The 22,809-nt window shown below is 45.7% G+C and overlaps 1 protein-coding gene across 1 annotated transcript in view; it reads left to right on the top strand.

Annotated features, from left to right (window-relative positions):
• shq1 (SHQ1, H/ACA ribonucleoprotein assembly factor) overlaps positions 1-5,681 on the top strand; it is a gene marked incomplete at its 5' end in the record, with an annotated part of 44,778 nt that extends 39,097 nt beyond the window's left edge. The window contains one exon of the mRNA XM_080494421.1: positions 4,659-5,681. Within this exon, the coding sequence (XP_080350547.1) occupies positions 4,659-5,253 (595 nt within the window). The 3' untranslated portion in view covers positions 5,254-5,681. The remainder of the gene's footprint in view (positions 1-4,658) is intronic.
• Positions 5,682-22,809: the final 17,128 nt, after the last annotated feature.

Here is a 22,809-nt window from a genome sequence, read left to right as displayed (position 1 = left end):
TTGAAGTGGCGGTGCCGCAGGAGGCTCTTCTGCCCCAGACTCTCCACTGAAAGCTCTCACATGGGTTTTACTTAGCCGGGGATCCAAACCAGCTCCACGCATGACACATCCTCGTCCTCGTCCTCGTCGTCATCATCAGGTTCTCGATCCACGCAAAACATCTGCAGCACTCGTCTTCATCCTCCAATAATGAACAGTTTGCGTTTGTAAATCCAGCGTGTGTGGTGGATTTATGTGGTTCTGTGTGAACTCTCTTTATCTCCAAGGGTTTGGCGATAAAGAGAGTTCTTAAGGTCCAGTTTACACAATGTTTTCAAGTGACCACGCAAAACTTTTGGTGTGTTTTGCATACAAATGTCCTCGTAGTGCCATTATGCATCTTTATAGTGTATTGTTCTCTTTATGCATTTGTGTGTAGTTATAGTTACAGATATGGCAGAAACACTGAAAACAATGTGGTTTCTGCCATATCTGTGTAAATGGATATTGATTTAAAAACAAACGCAAAACTTTTATGAAACAAAAACACATTGTTTTCATGTGAAATGTCATGTAAACGCGGTCTAAGTTTCAAAAATGTGAAAGCTTTAATGAGGAAACATGGTGACCTGGAAACCAAAGTTTCATGATGTTCATGAATTGTAAATTATTAGATGCCTGTATGCAAATAATCTCTTCAAACTCATTAACTTTGAAGTGGGGGGGCTTCACATGGCTCCAAAACGATACGTCACTGTTAATAAGACTTTTGTTCCCGTTTGTATCGCCTGTTTCTTGATAAGAAGGTGCTCTTCAGAGAGAATAATTCATGCATTTATACCAGCAGAATAAAGGATTAAACAATAAGGCTCACTGTTATATAACATTAACACAGTGTTTTTAACACCTGGGTGCGTGGATGTATATTTAGAATATATGGACCCGGTCCATTCAGTCCAGTTTTCCACTGGTAAGAGGAAGTTTCCATGTCTTCCAGTTCTTTGTATCTCTGGATCCAAATTACTCTAACAGCAGTGCAATTTTTGGCAAACCTTAAATGTGGTGTATTCAGCGCTGAGGGGGTCGCTTTTTTCTAAGGTAAGGGATATCAAATAGTGAAGAGCAGTCTCTAAAAAAGTCAAGGATCAATATTTCAAAAGCAATGACGAGTTGGAAATAATGGTTTTGCAGCAACACTCCTCACCAAGATGGTCTTTTCAAGCCTCCTTATCTCTGATATGAAACAAGAGCCATGCCCAGCGTTTTGCACACTCAGTTTGATACACCGTTTAATGAAGTATAAAGAAAACGTAAGAGGCTGAGTTGAGAAGCTTCTCCTGATTTCACATATAATGGTGAAACACACCGGATCGATTCATCGTTGGTTTATTCATCTTTCCGTTGGACTTGTTGAACTCTTTGAATCTTCCCTTCAAAGCAAGAATCACTCGCATGATTCTGTCGTTCATTTGTTGTCAGTCTTTGAGGCTTTGTTAGATTTTCCAGCAAGATTCTCGGTGAAATCTGCCCAGACTTGGAGTTGGCAAGTTGCCCGGCTGATTTAGCAGGAAGCCCGACGATGGCAACTTCCACATTCTGCGGTATTATGTGGGAAACAGTGGTGGATTAAGGTGCGCATGAGATAATCCCACCCCACCCCCTCTCCCATGAACCCAGTGCGTTTGTTTTTATTTAATCGTTTTGGACTCTCGTGTGTCCGTATGATGGAGCACAACTATGAGATCTGTTTACACAGTCCCTCCTGAGGAGCTAAACGAATGCACAGCCCCAACACGCTGCTTCCATAAACACTTTGCTCACCAGAATAGGGAGCTCATTAGGACTGCTCGGTAATGAGGAGCCGTCCCGGTGCTCAGCAGCGGGTTAATTGGGCCAGAGAGGGCAACAGGAGCCGAGCGTGTGTGAATATGAATGGCAGGGCGGAAGAGGAGCCCCCAGCACGGCTCTCACACACACTTTCTCCCACCCTGAATGGACGGTCTGAATCGCAGTGACCCGCGGAGGTCAGCTCGTAATCACCATGGCGATGGGGGCGGCGCACATGCCCCGGCCACACCGGGGGGACGAATAGCAAGCACTTAAGGTTTTGGCAGCACGGCGGCCAGTCGCAGCGTGAATAATGCGCGAGCGGGGGCCTCGGCACAATCTGATGGCTCCACACAAACGGGGGTCTTGTCGGAGGACATTCATCGGCAATAAAATCCCCCGTTCTCCCTTCAAGCGGCCCGTTGGGTCTTCCGCCGCGACGCAACTATATAACCAAAGTGACAGGACGGGAACATTGTTTAATGTACTGCTTTATGAGGGAATTCTCTTCATCTCTGCAGACATTTAGCTCTACGAGGCTGCGGCCTGCAGCCGCTCTCCACGTTTTTATTAACTGTACTGCCGTCAGTCTCGATGCTCGCCTGCAGAACACACACCCTCTTTGGGCGACCCGCCTTCTCCCATTCGGCACCATTTGTTCTGTCAGCTCCTGTTATCAGCTATAGTTTTGTTTACTTTAGTTTGTTTGTTGTTTTTTAACTCCCTTACCGGAGCAGCAGCATGTGCACCGTCTCTGGGCGCAGCACTGTCACAACAGAGTCGCACAATACCGAGTGGAATAACATCAAGGCAGAACGTTTCACTTTAAAAAGTCACCCGAAGACTGATTGAGGAAGCGAAAGTCATTAGCTTTACTTTGTAAAGCAAAACTTAACAACCGCAGAAGTGATTCTGCAGCAAAACAGCAGGTTGCCATGTTGGCTGACCAGGAGCCACCAAACTGCTAAAACAAGGAAATATCTGCAGGTAAACTATATATATATATATATATATATATATATAGTATTAATTTAGCAAAGCTAAAAGGACATTACAAAAATAGTCTTTGAATTTAAATGTAGTCTGTGTGTTGAGTCAACATTAATTTCATGGTTTTCCCACAATAAATATCCACTACAAGCTTCAATTTTCAGTAGAAAAACAATGCCATTAATTGAAATTAATTACAGAAAATGATGCAATTGATTAGTAAATGTTTTTAATCGATTGACAGCACCAGTATTTTTCTTTTAAATCAAAAAATACATTTGTCTTAAAACATAACTCTGTCAACAGGAACAAGATTTTCACATTGTCTCAGGGATGTTTGTGTTTTGAATTCCAAAGATGTCTATTGAATGTCCTCGAGTGATGAATTGGACACTGTGCAGTGTCTTAATTCCACTTCGTACCACAAGATGGTGTCACGAGTCACTACAAGCCTGCCTTCATTCAGTCTGAAAAGAGAAGAACAAGACCAACAATGGTCGATGTTGCAGCAAAGTCGAGTTTCAGATTTCGGTAATGCTGCTTTTTGGCACCTGGTGGCAGTAGTGAGTCACTTCCATGTCCCGTCTTGGTTTTGCAAGTTACAGTTTTAATTACTGTTAACTCTCCAACTTCCATTGTGGGCGTTTCCATCTTTTTTCCACGGCTTGTAAGACTCAAGCAGGCATTAGCGTAGCTTGGATCGCCATCCTGTGGTATCAGAGGGTATTACAAAATGGAACGCGTGAAGGCTAGGCGGTTTGTTTACTTCAGTGTAAACCTTTTCAATACATTGATGCCGTTGATGTAAATGATAGCCGAACTTTTTCTTCTTGATACTTTCTTCATTTTCGATTTTCGGCATGTCAGGTTATTACATAAAGTACTTTGATATGTACCGTATTATCTAGACTATAACTCAAAAACATTTATGGGCTGCATGGATGTTTATTTTTTTCATGCTTTCATGATATTTTTTATGATTTTCCGTTTAAATCCCACTGCATACTTTTTGTTTTGGTTGCATTTTGCTCAGACTGGACAAACACTGCAGTAATGGAGGTTATTCTGTGCTACTGTAGCAGCATGCTATTTGCATACAGCAACTTCTAGTGGTGTCATATTTTATGTACGAGTATATTTAACATGTCACTTCTTAATCTAAGTTGCACAAGCAGCCAACTAAAAAATACTGGTATTCTGGAAAATATGGTAATGATTCTCTCAGAAACTACAAGGGAACAAAGAACTGTAGAAGTGTGGGAGCTGAACTGGAGGCAGACAAATGGTACAAAAATTTGGCATTTTGCACGTTTTCAAATACCCTTAGAGATAACATCTTGGACCTTGTAACGGGCTCCTAATTGTCACCAAATGCCATTCGCCTCCAATTAATTGGTTTCTCTTCCTCGTATGCACAGGTGAAAGTGTACTGTGTGTGTGCAGGCGGAGGAGGCGGTGGAGGAGGGGTCCGCCTCCGCGCCGTAATCCCTCTCAGTCTCTTATCACCCCTCGCAGGGAGCGCAGCGGCGAGGGACGGGAAGATCCTGAGCGCCGTGTATCAGCAGTGCTCATCTTCCTACATTATTAAACATCCATATTTCCATATTTCATTGAGCTCCCCGGCGCCTCTGCAAATCGCGCTCTACTTAGCATTCATACCAGAATGGGATTTGGTTAATGGGTATTAGATTTGTAGATGGTTATCCCGTGGCTATGTCTTTAGTGCGCAGTGCCAGTCGATCAGTCAGTCATTGCGCCTTTCTTCCCCCTCTCTCTCTCTCTCTCTCTATCTCTCTCGCTCTTCACTGATGAACTTCTCAGCTTTGTGGAAACAACTTTTTCTGCTTTCTTCGTCTCCACAGGTCCAAGAAGGTGACGTCCTTGGCTGAGGCGCTACATAAAGCCTCGGTGCAGAAAAAGGACTTGGAGCTGGAGCTGGATGAGCTGGAGCATGCGGCGACGGTGGTGGTGGAGGAGGAGGAGGAGGAGGAGGAAGAAGAGGCTAGTGGAGCTCAGGAGTCTGAGAGCGACAGCAGCAGTGAGGAGTCTGAGGAAGACAACACTGACTCTGTTGAGGGAGGAGGAGGAGGAGGAGGAGAGCGGGAGGAGGCGTCTAAGGACAGCCCTCCACAGCCCCAACCCCCCTCTCACATCTCGCACGTCCCCCAGGCGCCCGCCGGCGCACTCCTCTCAGAGGAAAAGAGCAGCGCAGACGCCCGTCCCGAAACCTCGCAGGGCTCCGGGCAGCTGATCCAGGAGCTCGGGGAGCGGGTGGCAGAGGAGCTGAGAATCTCCCCGGACCGCAGCCCGAGCGGCGTCGCACCGGCAGCCACTGAGAGAACATCTGGGAGGAACAGCTGTGGGACTTTGTTGGAGCCGAGTCCTCGCAGAAACCCCCTGCTCATCATCCAGACGCAGGCAGCCGGAGAGGATCTCCGCGGGAACTTCCTCAGCTGATGGAAAGTGTTCAGGATCCCCATTGACTTCTGACTGTAAACCCCTCGTGAATGGAGGATGACGGTTTTTCTTTTAGTGCCGTAACCCTGAAGGAATCTCATGTTCGACAATGAATGAAACGTTACTAATTAATGAACTCGCAGAGCTTCATTAAAAGTCTTCTTTGACTTTCATACGGATCCTTAATGAGCGTACGTAAGCTCTCTTCTCTGTCTCGCCTCTTATCATTCTGCTCATAATCCGAGGAGCCTGCTCGCTCTACAAATGCTTTTTTACGCCGGAACACATTGTGTTTGATTTTATATCAATTATTTCTGTCCCTTATTAATCATTGACAGTAATCCAACAGTATCTGCGTGCTCAAACTGTGTAGAAGTTCCCGTTTACACTAGTTCTGTTCTTCTGTTATTTACACATTCAGTCTGCATATCCACTCGCGGCTTGAACAAATAAAGGAGGAATGTCAGTCTGGGAAGCCGCCGAACATTTGTCATTGTTCATTGTTGTGTGTCAGCCGGCTAAAGTGGTTTGGCAGCGCTACTTTGAGGCAGCTATTCTTTTCCTAATAAATAGCAGGGAAAAGCACTAACCCCTTCCTAAAGCCCCGGCATTGATTGAAGTGGAAAAGACTCTTGTCTGCGCTAAACGGGGCAGCGGAGCACGCCGGAGTGATTGATTCATCTGGAGCGGACGACGGAGCGCCGTCGACACGGCTCAATATCAGCGGCCGCATCCTAACAGGCGAGAGAAAACAACCCGGGAAACACATGTCAGGCAGATAGATGAGGGGCTACGGTGGAGGCTGCGGCGCGGGGGAGCCATTTGCCGGAGTGATAAGGGCGCTCCGGGGGCTGAGGCAGCACCCTGGAGTTCGAGGAGCTTCAGGGCCCCGAAGAGGCGAAACTCGAAAATCCTGCCCCGGCTTCAGGCGTAGAGATATCCACCAGCTGGAGCCTCTGAGCGTCCCACGAGCTGACGTGGGTTGATTACACTAATTGAGTGAGACTTATAAGAAAATGAGCTAATGTGTGATCCTGGAGGGGGAGGGCGACGGTGACGGATGTAGCACGGCGGCGGAGTTGCCTCGGGCTGTTTGTGTGAAGAATTCCATCCAGCATGAATGAAGGCAGCTCCAGAGCCGCGGTGATGATGGCTCCTCAGGAAGGCGCTGCCTGTGGCATTGTGTTACAGAGATGGATGATGTTGTTCGGCGCCTCCCAAGAAGAAGCCCCCCCCCTTCTCCCTCCTATCCCAAGACCCCCACCCCTCATCGACGAGTGCCATCGTCACTGTGACTGCGATGAGTAACACTATAAAAGTCGTCACATTTTGAGACACCCCCCCCCCCACACCCACCCATCTTACTCCATCCGTTGGGGGTTTCTCATTGATTAAGTGACACGGGCCTCCATTGCCATTTTTCATGTTAAAGTGGCCTCCATATTCCTCCATTAGTGTCCCGGTCTCCGAGCCCGGCCGGGGGATTCACGCCCGAGCCCAGCGCTCCTCTCTGTTCTCCTGCGATTAATACTCCTCGCTGACGGACATTTTTCATAGTGCCCGGGACCCGATTAAACCAACGCAGCTGATAAATTATACAAGACAGTAATTAATGTGGAGTCCGTGCTCTGTTTTGACTTGGATATGACAAATCGGCCTTTTACTCGTGTCGCGTGCAAAAGCCCTTGACCCCGAAAGGTCTAGGAAAGCAGCGTAATGCGTTCAAGACGTGTTGGGGGGGGGTCACTCTCATAATGAGCCGATTAGCAACAGCAGATGTCTAATATTCAAGGAATCTAGTCAGACTTGTGCAGCCACAGGATTGTGACAAGAGCACATTAGTCTCATACATTGTGCTTGTTTTGTATCCAGAGAACAAAAAGAAGTGATTACAGACAAATCATCATGATCTTTGTCAAATTATCCCCAAGAACTTTTAATACACATCAAATCAAAGACAAAATGACGAGACGTTTGGCATGTTGCTTGTTTGTTACATCATTAAACAACTTGCAATTTCAACTGGTTAGGAAACATATTAGGCCCGATTCTCACAACGTTTTCAAATGAAAGCGGAAATATTTTGTATTTTGGGTGTCCGTTCACACAATAACAATGGTCGGAGCCACAGAACAGAACTCTTTAAAAACTTAGTGACTCGAGAGACCACCGGACGTCGTGGTGGGGGGGGGGGGACAAACTCATGATGTCTCTGAGGTGAATTGCTCTCTTTTGAGTGTCTGTGGGAAACATTTAACCACGCATGTTCAAACACAGAGGATTGAAGTAATTCATGTTTGACGGTTATTAAGATTAAATCAGCCGCTTGGCCCTTCAGATAAAGAAGCTCCATAACGGCAGAGAATTAACCGTGACCTTGCTTGCCCCACTGTGAATGGAAATGTTGAAATAATCTCACTAATGTGATAATGCATTCCTTCCCTTGTTTTTGTTTCCAAAAGGCAAGATCCAAGGACAGTGTGGTCGCTTGCCCCCCCTCGCTCTCCCCGCCCCGGCGACATGCCGCCTCTGCTTGATTGTAATAGAAAACTCAATCTCCTCTCCCGTTCCTGAGAGGCAAAGTGATTCTGGTGCTTGAAAAGATTAATAGCCCTCCAAAAGAAATGAATCAGGTGCTCTTCAGGGCCCGACTCCTCCAATGGGCGTGCAAATAGAAATCCTTTTGTGAGCCCTATTTCTCACGCAGCTGCTTCGCCTCGGCGCAGCCTCCCTCTCCCTTTTGTGGCCCTCCGCTCTGTGTCATGTTGCTCCAGGCTTGGCCGGCGAAAAGACGAGTAGCCGGCTCCTGAACGCTGACGACAAAAAAGGGAAGCAGGTGGCCGCTTCCCTTCGGATCAGCCTGCAGGGGTTTTTTCTTTTTGTTGTTGTTGTGGCGGGCCCTCTTGAAATGACTGGCGTATGGTAATGGGGGGAGCGAGTGCATGGGATGTGTCAGTGTGTCTCCAGCTGACAGGGAGGGATTATCTAAATGGGCTATTTTCATGCTCTTAATCACAAAAGAAGCAGTGAAGTACCCCCCCACCCCCCACCCCAAACACTGTCCCCTCCCCCCTTCCGCAGTGTGTGGGAGCACGTGCGTTGACAGCGTCGGCATCCGCTTGTCGTCGGGTAGCGTTGCCTGGCTGATTCACTCTAATTGGTGTGAGCAATGTCCGTTAAATCACTCCCCGACTCTCGGCGGACATGTGCTATCAGGCGGCTTAATGCTGCAAATTGCCTCCGCCGTGCGAACCGGGGGAGCCGCTCGCCGTCATACCGCCTTGTTAAGAGCGCCGGGTTGCAGGGACGTTGTTAAAAGTGCTCAGGTAGGGAGAGAGAGAGAGTCATCCGGAAGAAAAGCCACGCAGGAGACTCAACGTCGTCCTGCTTGATTGCGTGCATATTGTAAACTATACACAAACACACACACACAAACACCCTTCCCTACTTATTGCATTACAGTGCTCTCCCCGAGGACCTGACAGCTGAGATACACTACAGCTTGTCGCTACTTCACGCTGGTAAACAACAGCACATTTCTAATGAGGCAGTTTCCACATTGTGCCGTATTGAGCCCGCTCTCCTCTCGTCACCAACAGTTGTTCCTTATCTGAGCAAGTCCTCGCTCCAGCATATGTCCCCCCCCACCCCCCCCAAAAAAGCTCTGGTCTTCTGTTTGTTTTTGCTTGCTAAAACAGCTGTCAAACACTATTAATATTTCAGTGAGAGACTTTGCTTGAGGGAACCTCTTAAGTGCTAGGGGAGTTGGAAACAAACCCAACACTGTGTTGCTCTCTGGCTACGTCTGCTGGATATATCCGCCGCGCTCCCCGCCTCCCTTTGACTGCTTTCATGCCACAAAGCGACTCTCTTTTTGACTTCTGAAATGAAGCGGGGCTCAGCAGACATCAAACTCAAATGAGGGACGCTCTCCTCGGGGCATCGGCTTCAAGACCCAGCAGATTGATCAACCGGTGCACGGGTTCGTTTGATAGTTCCTTGAGAACGAACTTATATACCGAGCCCCGGAGGCAGGGGGAAGTGGCGACTGGGTTTGCTCAGACGGTACCCTTTAAGCCCGGGCGCAGACGTCCAGCGTTCTGCCCTCTCCAGCCTCAGAGCAGAGCGAGCTATAACGATGCCTCGTGGATGTTGGCCTGTTGCAATCAGACGGCAGAACAAAGGCTTCTCGTGCTCGCAACGCCCCGAGCGCTCTGCAGACAAGCTCCCCTGACGTTCCCGACACAAGATCTTGACACGGATAAAAGCTACCGCTCACATGTAAACACAGAAACGCACGCCAGTTATTCTCTGGATTCGCTCGACTGTGTCAACTGTGGGGATTCTGTTGACATGTAACTGTGCAAACAAACACACGGACCATCCTCCCTGAAAGCAGCCGCTGGAGCAGAACACGACTTGGTCCAATCCATCGCTTGTTTTCTCAGCTAGTTTCTTTAGAGGTGCTCTATTATGCTCATGTTCAAGGTGCTTTAGTATTCTGTTCTGGGATTGCAGCACAGCTGAGCGTTTCAGACTTGAATCACTGATTCAGTTCCTCCACCACTCTTTGAAGTTACACCTTGTATAAATCTCTATCGACACTCGTAATATCAATTGCGTAAGGAAGACTGTTCAGAATGTCATACACTTCCAAGTTTAGGCTTTTCTTGCACAGTCCAGTCACTGAAATTGTCCAAACAATCACATGCGTCTGCTGCTGGTCTTTAGCTCATCTCTTGTTTCAGCTTCCATGTTTTAATGCCTCGACTGTGAACCCTAACTGCTCCCAGGGTGGAACTTTTTGGACTTTTTCAGTAACATCACAACAACCTGTGGGGGCAATGTTGAGCAGTGTAGGTAATGTGTAACTGGCGAAAGGATCACGGAGTGTCAGACGTCTTCGAGAAAAGACTGCACCAACGTGTGCATGGATATCAGCAAATCTACGACATTACCTCACCTGAACATCGGGATAAATTAGCGATAAAAAAACAAACATCAGCACTGCCCTGTACTGTATTTGTTGCATGTACTGTTTTATGAGTGTCAATGGGTCTTAAGACCTTGAGACACACATGACCACTTTGCACATACATAGAACAAATCAGATCTTTGCTATTGCAGCATCAGCTGCAAGTCATTTGACTTCAGCATCATTTGGGGGAGCTGCTGTGCTTCTACTGTTATTCCCTGGAAGACTTTTGATAACATGGACCATGTGTGTGTGTATATGAATATATATGTAAATGTGCATATATAAATATATATATGTATATGTGAATGAAAACAGGATCGTAGAAACAAGCCCCTCAAACCTTTTCCCTCATCATTCCCTCAATTGTCTTTGAAGCCTTCTTTCTTATATCTGCTCAGCTCAGCTGGATTTCCATAACACTGGCCTCAGCACAAAAAAAAAAAAAAAGTAGCGCCATCTTCCCCACTTGTGCGGCGCTTCCTGCTGCTCTCCTCTTCACCCCTCCCCCGCCTGTATCACAAGAGTTGGCCTTCGACCATATTTCTGCCCTCTGGGACGTGTAGTATGAAAGCAGATACCCGCATGTGTCGCCATGCCGATCCTGTCAGCACTTCACGGATCGGCTGCCCGCTGCGATTCAATCTCGGTCGTCTGCCACGGAGAGGTGTAGATTACATCTGCGCGGTGCAGCGCCGTGCCTCCCAGCTGACACGCAGTATCAATGGAGAGAAAGAAGTCGGGGGTTGGAGGGGTGGTGGTGGGTAAGGGGGTTCAAAGAAGTGGAGGATGATGTCTAAACCTGACTATTACTATTTTACTTTCTAATTTCTGCCGTTCCCGTGAAAAGCCCTGAGTCGTGGCTAATGACACCTTCCAGAAAGCGTGTTAACAAAGAGTAAAGAGCTGAACGTGACTGAAGCGTCGTTCGCCGTGCCGAATGCGGCGTCTCAGCTGCGCCACCGCCACCGACCTCAACAGTGAATGGCAGCTCACCAGATTCTCCTGACATGAGAGCGAAGAAATGTGCACGTATGTATGTAAATGTCATGTCACGCACTGGGAGAAGTGTCAGATCTGATAAGGAGCGATAATGTGGGTAAAATTATGCGCACCGGCTCGTGAGTCAGCTTTTCTTTTTCCCTTTTTCTGTTTTTTAAATAAAAAGAGAAAAGAATCAGATAAGCACCTTGTACTTGGATCCATTTACTCGTTCACAAGAAGGCGGGTGACTTTTGAACCCTGGCAGTGCGGCTGCTTCGGCTGACCTTTAGCTGTTCTAAATGGCAGTGGATGATTGTGGAGCACCTGTGTGGGCTGAGGATGGACTTTGATCTCTCAGTAGGTGTGCTGCAAGAGCTCCGAGACTGCTCTGTTTGCTTTTCAAAGATTCTAAAAAGAGCTGGAAACGAAGGGGGAATTGACTTCGACCATCAGTGTCACGAACTCCTTCCACGATGGAAATGAACGTTTTGCGAGAACGGGAAATGTTATGAATGAAAAGTCCACATAAGAAAACTGGAAGCTCTTCGTTATAGACAAGTTTCAATGAATTTCAGTTTAAATGGGTTTTTTTTTAAGGCAACACTGCAACGTTCTGGAAGGAAACATGGAAACTTGTCAGTTCACATAACCTTATTGAGACGATCTGTCTTGGTTCAGACTCACTAAAGTGGCGTCTGGATCCTCCATGTTAAATCCAGTGGAAGCAATAACCTGGTCAGCTACACAGGAAGAAGTTCTTTTTTTAAAGTGTTTGATTCATACATTCCTGAAGTCATATGAAACAAAATGAGGTTCATGGGGTCCTTTACGTTCAGTATCAAACAACTATGACCAGATGAAACTACAGTCTTCTTCAATACATAATGTTCATCTTATCAAGCAACTTAAGTGAATCTCTCATGTAAAGACATAAGTGAAAAACTGTCAGATGTAAGATCCAAAAGCGAGTTTACTGAAGTCTGGACTTTGAGATTTTGTTACATATGCTTTCCCCCGAAGGTCAGACAGGAAGCAATAAATCTCTTGATTTGAATCAGAACCATGTGCGTTTATTCCATCCCAGATTATTTCAGATAACGTTTGCTTTCTCTATCAGATCAAAAGGCTTGCGATGTGTATTTTCGGTTTATGTTCGCCGCCTGGTTCCTGAGAGTCCTCTGATGTCGGCGGGCAGAGAGAACGATGGGAGAGTGAGTGTTTACAGGCAGGCTGGAAGTGTCCGGTCCCTCTTTTGATACAATCCAGCGTTGACGTGCAGCAGCAACGCAGCGCTAATCTTCCCAAACGCAGCGATCGATGAGACGCCCTCACAGACTCGGGGGGGGGGGGGGGGGGGGGGGGCGACTCTGGCCTTCGCACATCAGTGGGATGTGATGGCGTAGGCGGCGGATTTACCAGTGTGTCGACAAACCGCCCACCTCAGCCTCGGGGTAGCGTCGGGTCACGCCGCATGTTCTGTTGCCAATCTTATCGGGAGACAAGAGGACCTTCTTCAAGAGCTGACAATTTGGGAGCTAATGTGTCACTCTCCCTCACGAGGTCCACCGGAGAGAGCAGAGGGGGAAAAAAAGCTGTCTGTTCACAACAGAGCACTTCTCTCGCTTACGTGAGTTTGAGGTGCCAGGGGACAAACCGTTTCTGCTGCTGACAAGAGGTGAACGCGCAGCCAGCTGCCAACTGCGCCACCACGAAAACCACCAAAATCACCAACCACCACGCGGCTTATGCAAATGAGGCCCATTAAGCTGATGAATGATGCGTTCAAGAGTAACTATTGCTTCGTGATGTTGCATGATGGAAGGTGTTTGGAGACCAGTTTGACACACGCTTAAAACAACACTTTGGGCCCATTTACATGACAAATGTTTTCAAGTGAGTGCGCAACAAGTGTTTTGCTTTTGCACAGCACAACAAAGGTGCTTGGAGCCACTGAAAATGCAACTTAAAAAAAAAAAAATGGCTCCCCAGGTGGAACTTTTTGAAAATGCTCAGGCTCAGCTGTCGTAAATAGTTCTTCACGAGCGCCAGTAGATGGAGAATAAAAGCTCTTCCCTATTTGCACGTTGTGCATCCACTGACCGCTTTGACCGCGGATGCTCACGCCGCTCCTTTCATACTACATTTCAGGGTTCACGGAGAAATGCATTCCATAACGTAACATAACGACCCTGAAAATATTTCCACTTCTCCTCCTTTCCTAAAGCCCTGAGCCCTCTGGCTATATTTATATTCTTTTAAATTGGGATCATGCAGACGGGGATATCCGGCGGATCTCCTCACACAGGCGCTTAGTAGACGTGCATCGTTGTTGGTCGTTTCCCTGTGGCCATGCAGACGCAGAAAGTATGGATTGGCCTTAACAGTGACGGGCTCTAGAGTGTCGTGACTCCCAGTCCATGTTCTCCTGGGACCTGGTGGCTTTATAGTTGAGAGTCAACATAATAGCATTCAGTAAAATTCAGACAATTTATAGAATATTCACTTCAGTCACACAGATGCAAAATCATGTAATCACAGCAGAATCAAATTCATGGTTGCATGTTAGTTATTTTCGCTCATAGCTCACAATAATACGAACTGTAGTTCACTGACAAAAGCACATTTGAGCTTATTTCAACATAGCTGATAAACTGGCTCAAAGAGGGTTTTCTGAAATGGAGGATTCCAAAATTCACATTATCCCTGGTGCGCGCAGGAGGAGGAAGAACATAAAATGACACGTTTGAGATATTCCATAGGTGACCTCAGCGAAATCGCTCTCACACCTTTTAACATGCAGAGGAGTCCGTCAGACACTCAGCATTCAGCTCTGGCAGGTAAATGTTCCCCGTCTCAAAAGGCTCGCGGAGGCAGCGGTGAATAAATGCGCGAGTGGCTGACTCTCAGTATTCATCTCAGGGATGAAGAGAGGCAAAGTGACGGGGAGGAGAACATATAGCGACGATAAGCCAAGCGCCAACAACACCCTACTGGGAGATGTACGGCTTGGCAGATCTTCCCATGCATCCAGCCTGCTGGACCATTCGATATGTGACAGAAGGCAACGTGACAGCCTCTAATTGAGAACAGACCTTGCGTCTGGACACCAATTTCAAGAAGAAAAACAAACATCTTGTCATCCACCAAACTGTGAGACGTCTATTTGGAGCCCAATGAAGAAAGTATGTTGAGCTGCTGTCAACTTGTTACGTATCATTTCGTTCGCTTGGCGTCGATGCCGCCGGTTTCTTGACAGGATGTCAGGGTGGGGAGTTTTCTTTCACCAGCTACGACTCTCCGAGAATGCATTTCGATTTGTAAAAGACTTCATCCTGGCATTTACATCTTCTGGTTAGCGGTCATGGCCGAGAGTCCATTTCTCCTGACAACACCGCTTAGCAACAACATCAGGAAAAGCCTTTCCCGCTATGACTCTGCCCTTTTTTCCCCCCAATCAGCCATGCAGGCACTGTGCAGTTTATCATTCGAGCCGTCTGTTCACTTCGAAATGGCTGATTTCTCCATTACTCCTCCATCATATTGATTTTGTGTTTGGATAATGGTATTTAGTCGGTTGTCAGCGTACTCTCCCCGAGGCCTGTGCTGGGATTAAAGGTTTCCATGACAGAAGCTTGTGCGTGAAAGACAGGTGCACGGGTCAAATCCGAACCAGACCGAGCTGACAGCCGTCCCGCAGAGGTTTATGTAGATTGTATGAATGCGCAGTGGAGCTGTTTGCCTTCTGTACTCTGCAGATTTCAGCCATCCCAGGTAAACGACAACAGCCATCGTGGCGGAATCTTTGGTCTTGGCTCTAAATCGATGCCATTGTGAGACTTTTTAAAGAAGTAATTTGTGGCGATGAACAAATATTGTCAACAGCACTGTCAATTACACAAACCAGTGCTTATATTCTGCTTATAATACAACATATTAGTTCTTAAATGTTGATGAAACTTCACACAGCTTAAGAGGGTAAAAAGAAACCTGCACATTTTAGGTTGTAATCTACCAATCTTGTTAAACTGGTTGTATATTATATCTATCACAATGCTGGGGTGTTAATTATGTAATGCTAATCGATCCACAAGCCATTGTCTTCACCGCGCCTCCCTAACAGTTTGCCCATAAATACTCTTGATTAAACAGTGATCCAATGAAAAATGTGTCATTTGTGAGCTCGGCTCAGCTTCAGCGTTTTCCACCTTAAGATCTAATAAAGAGAAACCGTCTCGCAGCCTGCTGTGTCCCACCTTTGAGTCCACGCTTCACTCGTGACTCTAACAAATACATCTTCAGAAGTGATGATGTTCTTCTGGGTGAACTTGAATGCAGAATCCTCTCGTGAATGCTCTATTGATTGAACACGATGATATTCTTTGTGGATCCGAATTCACACACCAATCTGATCTCTTTATTCAGTGTAAAACGGAACAATCTGATCCCTAAATCTGAAAGAACTAATGTAACATCGTCATGTGAGGACGTCTATTCATTCAGGGTTAAGACGGGTTTCAAAAAAACAAAATAGACACTGGAAACAAAATCTAGACCATATCCATCTACGCTGTAGTGGTGGACTGATCAATGCCAGCCACAGTCGCAGCGTTGAATTGTGTTGAAGGCTATGGACATGTTTAATAAGACATTTTTTTTTAACAAGATTCGTCTGTGGTTGAACATTTTATATTTGTTGCATGAGTGATCGCAACAGAAACGGTGAATTAAAAGTCTTATCTCCAGCAGATCATTGTGTTTTAGAAGAGCAGGAACGTACTGTACCCTCTCCCTCGGCTGGAGCACAGAAAGCTCCCTCTCCTCTTGGCTGGGCTGAGAAAGGATCGGTTTACAACAGAGCCGTCCTGCCCTCCAGGAAACCCGACCGCTCAGACCTTAATCCTCACCCCATTGAACCCTAACCTGACCTGAACCCCGACTCCTGCATGCCTCCACGCCGGTTGTCATGACATTTTTGAGTCAAGCCTGAAATCTTCTATCGCACTTGCTTAACCATCTCAAAAGATCCCTTGAGGTTTGTTTTTCTTCTTGGATTCTTACTTCTTTCAGTTACACAGTCTTCGTCCCTCGTGATCGCTTTCTCTCCATCATCTCCGTTGATTTCGTAAGTGTTCCATCGTATTACCACCCCCCCCACACACACACACACGCACACACACATTAAACACTGAACACATGAGGCAGAACAGCGGAAGGACCGCGGAGCATTTTACATGTTCCAGTCACATGGATGAGTGCTGCACACACAAGCTGCCCTGGGCCTGTTTCTGCTGCGCAAACACTTGCATCAGTGGACAAGGACAAGCTGCAACCTTCTCTTACATGACAAAGCAGTGGGCTGTGTAAAAGTCTGATCTGGCACAGCCGCTTGACTCCTAATGGGGCATTTCTCCTCATGACAGCCCTTCTCACAATGTTATGACCGCAAATTGTTCATGCTGCGTAGAGCCATTAAGGGAGAGACGTACGCTTATCTGAAGTACCTCGTTCACCTCTGGTTATATACGACAGTGACATGTAAGGAATTGTCTGAATAACTTATAGGGTGCGTTGACTCTGCGAGCAGCGCCAGGGACTTTCTGTGGGGGAAATCGGCTCCAGCTTTTCGAAATCGCTCGATTTACCGGAGATAATCAACTGAAGTCATTTTGCAGACGTTCTGGGTCCCAGTGGAATAAATCCTTTGATACAAAAGATGTTTGTTCAACTATAAACATATCGATCATTGTTTAAAGAACTTGAGCCTTAAATGTGTCACAGCGACCATGACCATACTGAAAATAATCCCATAAGTACAGCCGGGATAGAATTCACAAACATGTGTTGAGTCAAAATGGAACGGGGCCAGCAACGTCTTGTAATGAACATTGTCGTGTTCACAAATGTCAGTAAAAATTCCTGGCGTGTTCAGTTGAAGTTGTAAAAATAAACAATTCAAAGACCAATTCATGTTGTCCAAATTAAGTTCTGAGCGTGCATTCATGAGAATTGTGAGAAAGACTCCATTTTCAAGTGGGGGGGAAAGTAAAATACAACCGATTGCCATCAAACTGGGAACATCCCACTATGGAAGGGAGAGATTTCTCAAGCTGAATCTGATGATGCTGATGTCACCAAATCAGCATTTGTGTAATGTGAAGTGGGGTCGACACGTTGGCTTCAAAAACACTTCTTTTTTTTGTATTAATTTCAGAACAAAGTTTTGAGTTTCTATGGTAATCTTTTGAAATTATGTCTGCTCCCACAGAAACAGCAGAAACATTGAAAATGATGTAGTTGGCATGTTAGACCAGGAGTTCGCATGTTGGACCCCCCCCCATTTTTATTGTCATTTAAACAACACCCAAAACACGATGAAAGTTTTCCATTTAGGATTGAAAATGTCATGTAAATGGAGTTTTTGGCTCCGTCTCCTACTGCATTTGAACACAACTGTGAGACTGTGTGTGTTAAACACGCAGCACTGGCTTTGATTATTGAAGTTCGTTGGTGAAAATATAACGCACCAGAACAGACCGAAGCTTTTGAAAGCTCAACAGAGCACAAAAAAAAAAAAAAATGTCTTTCTTTCTTTTTCGCTGGACTTGTGGATGTTGTTTTTCCAGCCTTGCCTTCATTTGGCACCCCCGCTGCTCTGCTTTCATTCAAATGAATATGATGGCTTATTTTTTTTTTTTCACACAGAGCTGAAGCTCATCTGAATGCAGCCTTCATGCATGTTTGCGCTATGACGCAGATGTCCTCTTGTTGTTGCTTGCCTGGTGTTTTTTTTTTCTTTCTTTCTTTCTTTCTGTGGTTTGCCCACATGTTTTTCCTCCTATAGCAACATTTCTCAACTGGTCAGACTTCAAAATCCACCATCACTCATCCATAACAAGATGCCACTCAAATAAAATAAATGAAAAATATTCACATTTTACAGCCATAGAATTAAAACATGGTCCAGTTTGAATCTCAGACAGTTGAATGAAATAATACAATATACCAAATGTTTGTTTAAATATTCCCATTTATGCTCAATTAGCTCCAAAACGCTATATTTTAGTTACCAGCCTTTCTTGAACAGACTCAACAAATCTGAGATTATCTGACCGATATTATCCCTCCAATCAGTCCTGATCAGATATTCAAACAGTTTCAGGTGGCTCCTCTTAGGCGCCATATACATGATCAATGTTTCCAGTGAAAGCACACCATTGTGTTTCAAAAACGTTTTTGTGTTTACAAGGCAACATTTTCTAAACAATGTTCATTTACATGTTGGGTTGTTATTCCAGGTGGGTGTCGACTATAAGACTACTCAGTCTCAGGAGAATGTGACCACATGGAGCAATGTGGTCCTGGTGGAGTTATCTATAATGGACAGGTCTCTGGTGAAGACGTGTGTCAAGCCCTACAAACAAATAAAGTCTTCAAACAGGTGACATGGACGCTCTACGTGCACCCGCAAAGTCCACCAAGGTTGAGCCTTTAAAACCCTCAGACGGTGTTGAAGGAAGAGGAGCCCAGTCCTTTCAAGGGAACCTGCAACCAAAACTGATTCCAAATCTGAATTTAAAGATTGCAATTAAATTTTTTTTAAATTACAACTGGGTTGTTTCCCATCTTCACTGTGGCTCTGAAAGCCATGTTGAGAAAGATATGAGTCCACCCTTTTGGCGGTTTCAATAAAAAAAAGGTTTTTTTTTCATCCAACGAAAAACAGATCTGGACTGCATAAATCAGTGAAAGCTTGCTTGGCTCAGGGAAACAGGTCTTTGTACCAACATCATCACATAGTTGGCAGACGTCTGGTATATAGTTGTTTTCATGAACTTCACAGAGTGGAAAAAAACAAAAAAACAAAACAAAAGCAGCAATGCTTTGCCAACTTCCTTCCCATTGATAACACTTGTGCAACTTCTGATTGATTGTGTGATAAAAGCTTAATCACAATCTTTTCCTGAACAACGGGTGCAGAAAACATCACATTTGAAATGGTGAAAAACCTTCACAGAAAGACAAAATCCTTCCCGTCCCTTTCTCTTGTAAAATGTCTAAAGAAGAGAAAAGTTACCAATGACGCACTTTCGTTCTCTTTCGTGTTGATTGTTTTTAAACGTCCTCGGTTTATAATAAATGCAGTCCTATCCATATTCACCTCTTATCTCCAAGCCCGTCGCTGGTTTTTGTCCACTTCCTGACAAAAACAAGCAACAACACCAACTTGTGGCCTGGCCAAACATCGTTTTCGGCCATTTCCACGACATCGTTCTCGAAGCGTTGCCGTGTAAACACAAAACCATGCGTTTTCACTTGAAATGTTATTGTAGCAAGGCCTCGGCTCTGTCAGAGTGCACCTGTACATGGTCCAGCGACAAATTAATGTGTAAAATAAAAATTAATTGTGAGATCCAACTTCAACCTCAGATGAATTTGAGCTGAGGTTACAGCAGCAGAAGACATGTGCCGATCAGAGGGGACAAATCAGTCAAGATCATTTTCATGGTTTAATGGTGAGACCAAGTACTGACTGGATGTTTTCTACTTCATTACTTTGTTTCTGCATGGTTTTCAACCTCAGCTTTGGCCCGTCGCTGTTGAGTTTTATGTCGACGCTACAATATCAGACCTGCATCACTTGAATTGGTTCAGATGGAAACTAATAGTACGAGTAAAATTCTATGAAAAAGTACATTTCTAGCGAATATCAGCTTGAAGGAGCAAACCCAGCAAATGTCCTAAATTCTCCAATTCCTCAAGGACGGCTCAGATTGTAAAGCCTCTGATGGGGATTTAGCCGCCACACTGCTGTGTGAGCTTTTTTTTTTTTTTTTTTTTAATCATTGATTTGTTTTGCCACTCGGTTCGTTAATGATGTTAGTTTTATTTACATGCTTGCTTAACCCAAGTGTAAATTGTTATCAGCTGCCTCTTAATTAAATGAAATGCTCGGCGGCCACGTGGCGCACTCTCTGCCAAATCCCCCCCCCCCCCCAACCCCAACCCCAACCCCCCGCCCGGTGGCAAGACAGCAAAGGGCAAACCGCCACCCTGGGCAAAGGAAATCAGGTGTATTAACAAGTCAATGAGAAATTCATGTGTGTATAATTTCGCAGCGAGCACATCTGACCTTTGTTAATGATGCCACTCAAACCTGCAGGTGGTGCCTCGCAAATGAACTCCCGCGGGACGGCTGCGGCGTGCATCGCTGCTCGCTCGTCCCGACCGGGAGGAAGAGAGAGGAAGAAGGCGCACTTAATCAAAGGCAAAGAGAGCGAATAAAAGGAAAACCATTGTCGGAATCAATTTACATCACAACTCAGTGGGCGTTCGTGCATTTATTTATTTGTTTATTTATTTATTTTTCTCTCTGTCGAGTCACTTTTTTTTTTTTTTGCCGTCGCCGCCATCAAAATAGATGTTTGTGAATTCCTGTGTGGTTATACAAACATGTTTTGATCCGAGCGCGCTCATCTGCGCATACACCCCCCCCCCCCCCCCCCCCCCCCCCCCCCCCACTGGCACTCTATCTCCTCAGAGCAGCGAGAGAGAAGAGAGCTAAAGATGGGGGAGGGGTGCGAGTACTTAACCATTCATAGACTGGCTTTCTTCTCCATCAGTGAGCACTGGGGAAGAGAAAGAGTGGGCCGGGCTTTTACGGTGCTTAAATTCACCCATGTGCTTCCACAGTGATGGATCACCCATCCCACCCCCCCACCCCCCACCCCCAAAAAACCTGAAACCTACCCTCATATTTAGTCTACTCTACCTGGAGTACCGCTGGGTTTTTTTTTTTTTTTTTTTTTTTCAGAAGGACTCTCTTTCAGTGGGGGTTAGGAAGTCCTTGAAAAGCAATTTATCTTCTTCCATCCACGGCCACCTTCCACCTGCTCGCTCTCGCCGCTATTTTTCGCCATCTCCTCCTCTCATCTCCTGGAATCCTGTTGCTCCATCTTAATTTTGGTCAGCTCTCGTCACCCTCCACGCACACACACACACACACCTACACACACCAATCACACCACCACACACACACACACGACCCACTCATCCCACCTCCTGTATTACTCTGTCTCTCACGCTGCATCACGCTCTTACCACATCCAGTACGTTAAGAATTAAAAGTGAAGGCTGCCTGTCTCACTGCTTAAATCTCCTCATAATGGAGCCCAAGGGTACCTGAAATTGAGTGTGAAGACTGCGTCAAGGTCATTAATCCCACCCTATGAGATAGTGATGGATGTCTTGTCTGATTGTTGGATCTGGCTCCCTGCTCGAGGTTCTGGGAGCGGATCCCTTTACGCTTTTGGTTTGCTTTCGCACTGATGGCCAAAAATGAGCAGAAGAAGAAAGAAGGAAAAAAAAATGATGGAGTAGAATGAGGTACGATTAGAGGGCGTATTGTAAAAACAACCCGCTGGAGCCTGGGGCAAGAAGAGTTCTGTGTCAGGATTCTTGAGTAAACATTTAAAGGGATTAAAATGAAACATATTGATCGCCTGATAGATTGTGCAGCATCTGTCAATACACTAATCTGCCAAATTGACTGCGCCTCTCTCAGCATTGTGCAGCTCCAAACAGCTGGATTCAGTCATAGAAAACCATAAACACCCAGCTGAAACCTCTCCCAAGTGCTTGTGATTTATAATCCCCGGATCGTGTGTGTGTATACGCTTGTGGGAATTACTACGGCCTGTGGTTGGACATGCGGGGCTTAGCCCATGCCGTTGTATTGTGAGGCTAAAAAGGCTTGTGGACTCAGATAAGCATGATCTAGCAGGGGAGAAAATCATGTGTCTTTGCCATTTTTCTTGGTCCATCACCTTTCTTAAAAGCAGCGTAGCTGAAGTGGGAGCTGGTGACCCGTGACGACCCTTTTATTCATTCTCATTTGTCACGTCTCTTTCTGCACAACCATTATGAAGATTAGGCCCATTTTCCCATTTGATCCACTGTAATAAACTCTGAAACAGAGTGTAGCAATGTAATAAATCCAGGAACTCTGGTATTTATAATAACTCAATTTTGAGTCTCTGAGGGGACATTCTGTACCGAGAGAAAGGTTTCTGTTTTTTGTTTTTTTTCTCCACAACTAAGTTTTGCAAGAAGTTTGCAACAGCCTCCCCCAGGCCACTCATTTATCCATCTAGACAATTTGTTCATCTGTCTGTCTGTCAGTCCATCCATCCAATCATTCATCTGTCTTTCCATCCATCCACCCAATCCATCCATCCATCATCCATCCATCTATCCATCCATCCATCCATCCATCCATCCATCCATCCATCCATTCATTCATCCATCCATCCATCCAACCATCTGTTCTGTCCGTCCATCAATTTATCCATCCGTCCGTTCATCGGTCTGTCCGGTCGTCCGTCTGCTCAGTGTTTCAATGGGTTCAGCTTGTACAATTCTTCTCACTCCCAATATCCTCCATTTGACATTTAATATCCTCAGATGACCTTGATATCTCAACAGGTTGATCAGCACAAGATCTGACTGTTAATATGGCGTAAATTAACAATGAATGGCCGATGCTACAACCTTCAAGGTGGTGTAGTGGTAAACAGTCTCATCTTGTAGTGATGGGACTC

Source organism: Blennius ocellaris (assembly GCF_963422515.1).
Source record: "Blennius ocellaris genome assembly, chromosome: 4".
Taxonomy (NCBI): domain Eukaryota; kingdom Metazoa; phylum Chordata; class Actinopteri; order Blenniiformes; family Blenniidae; genus Blennius; species Blennius ocellaris.
The sequence above is the reverse complement of the archived record's forward strand: the minus strand, read 5'-3'. Positions and strand labels throughout refer to the sequence as shown.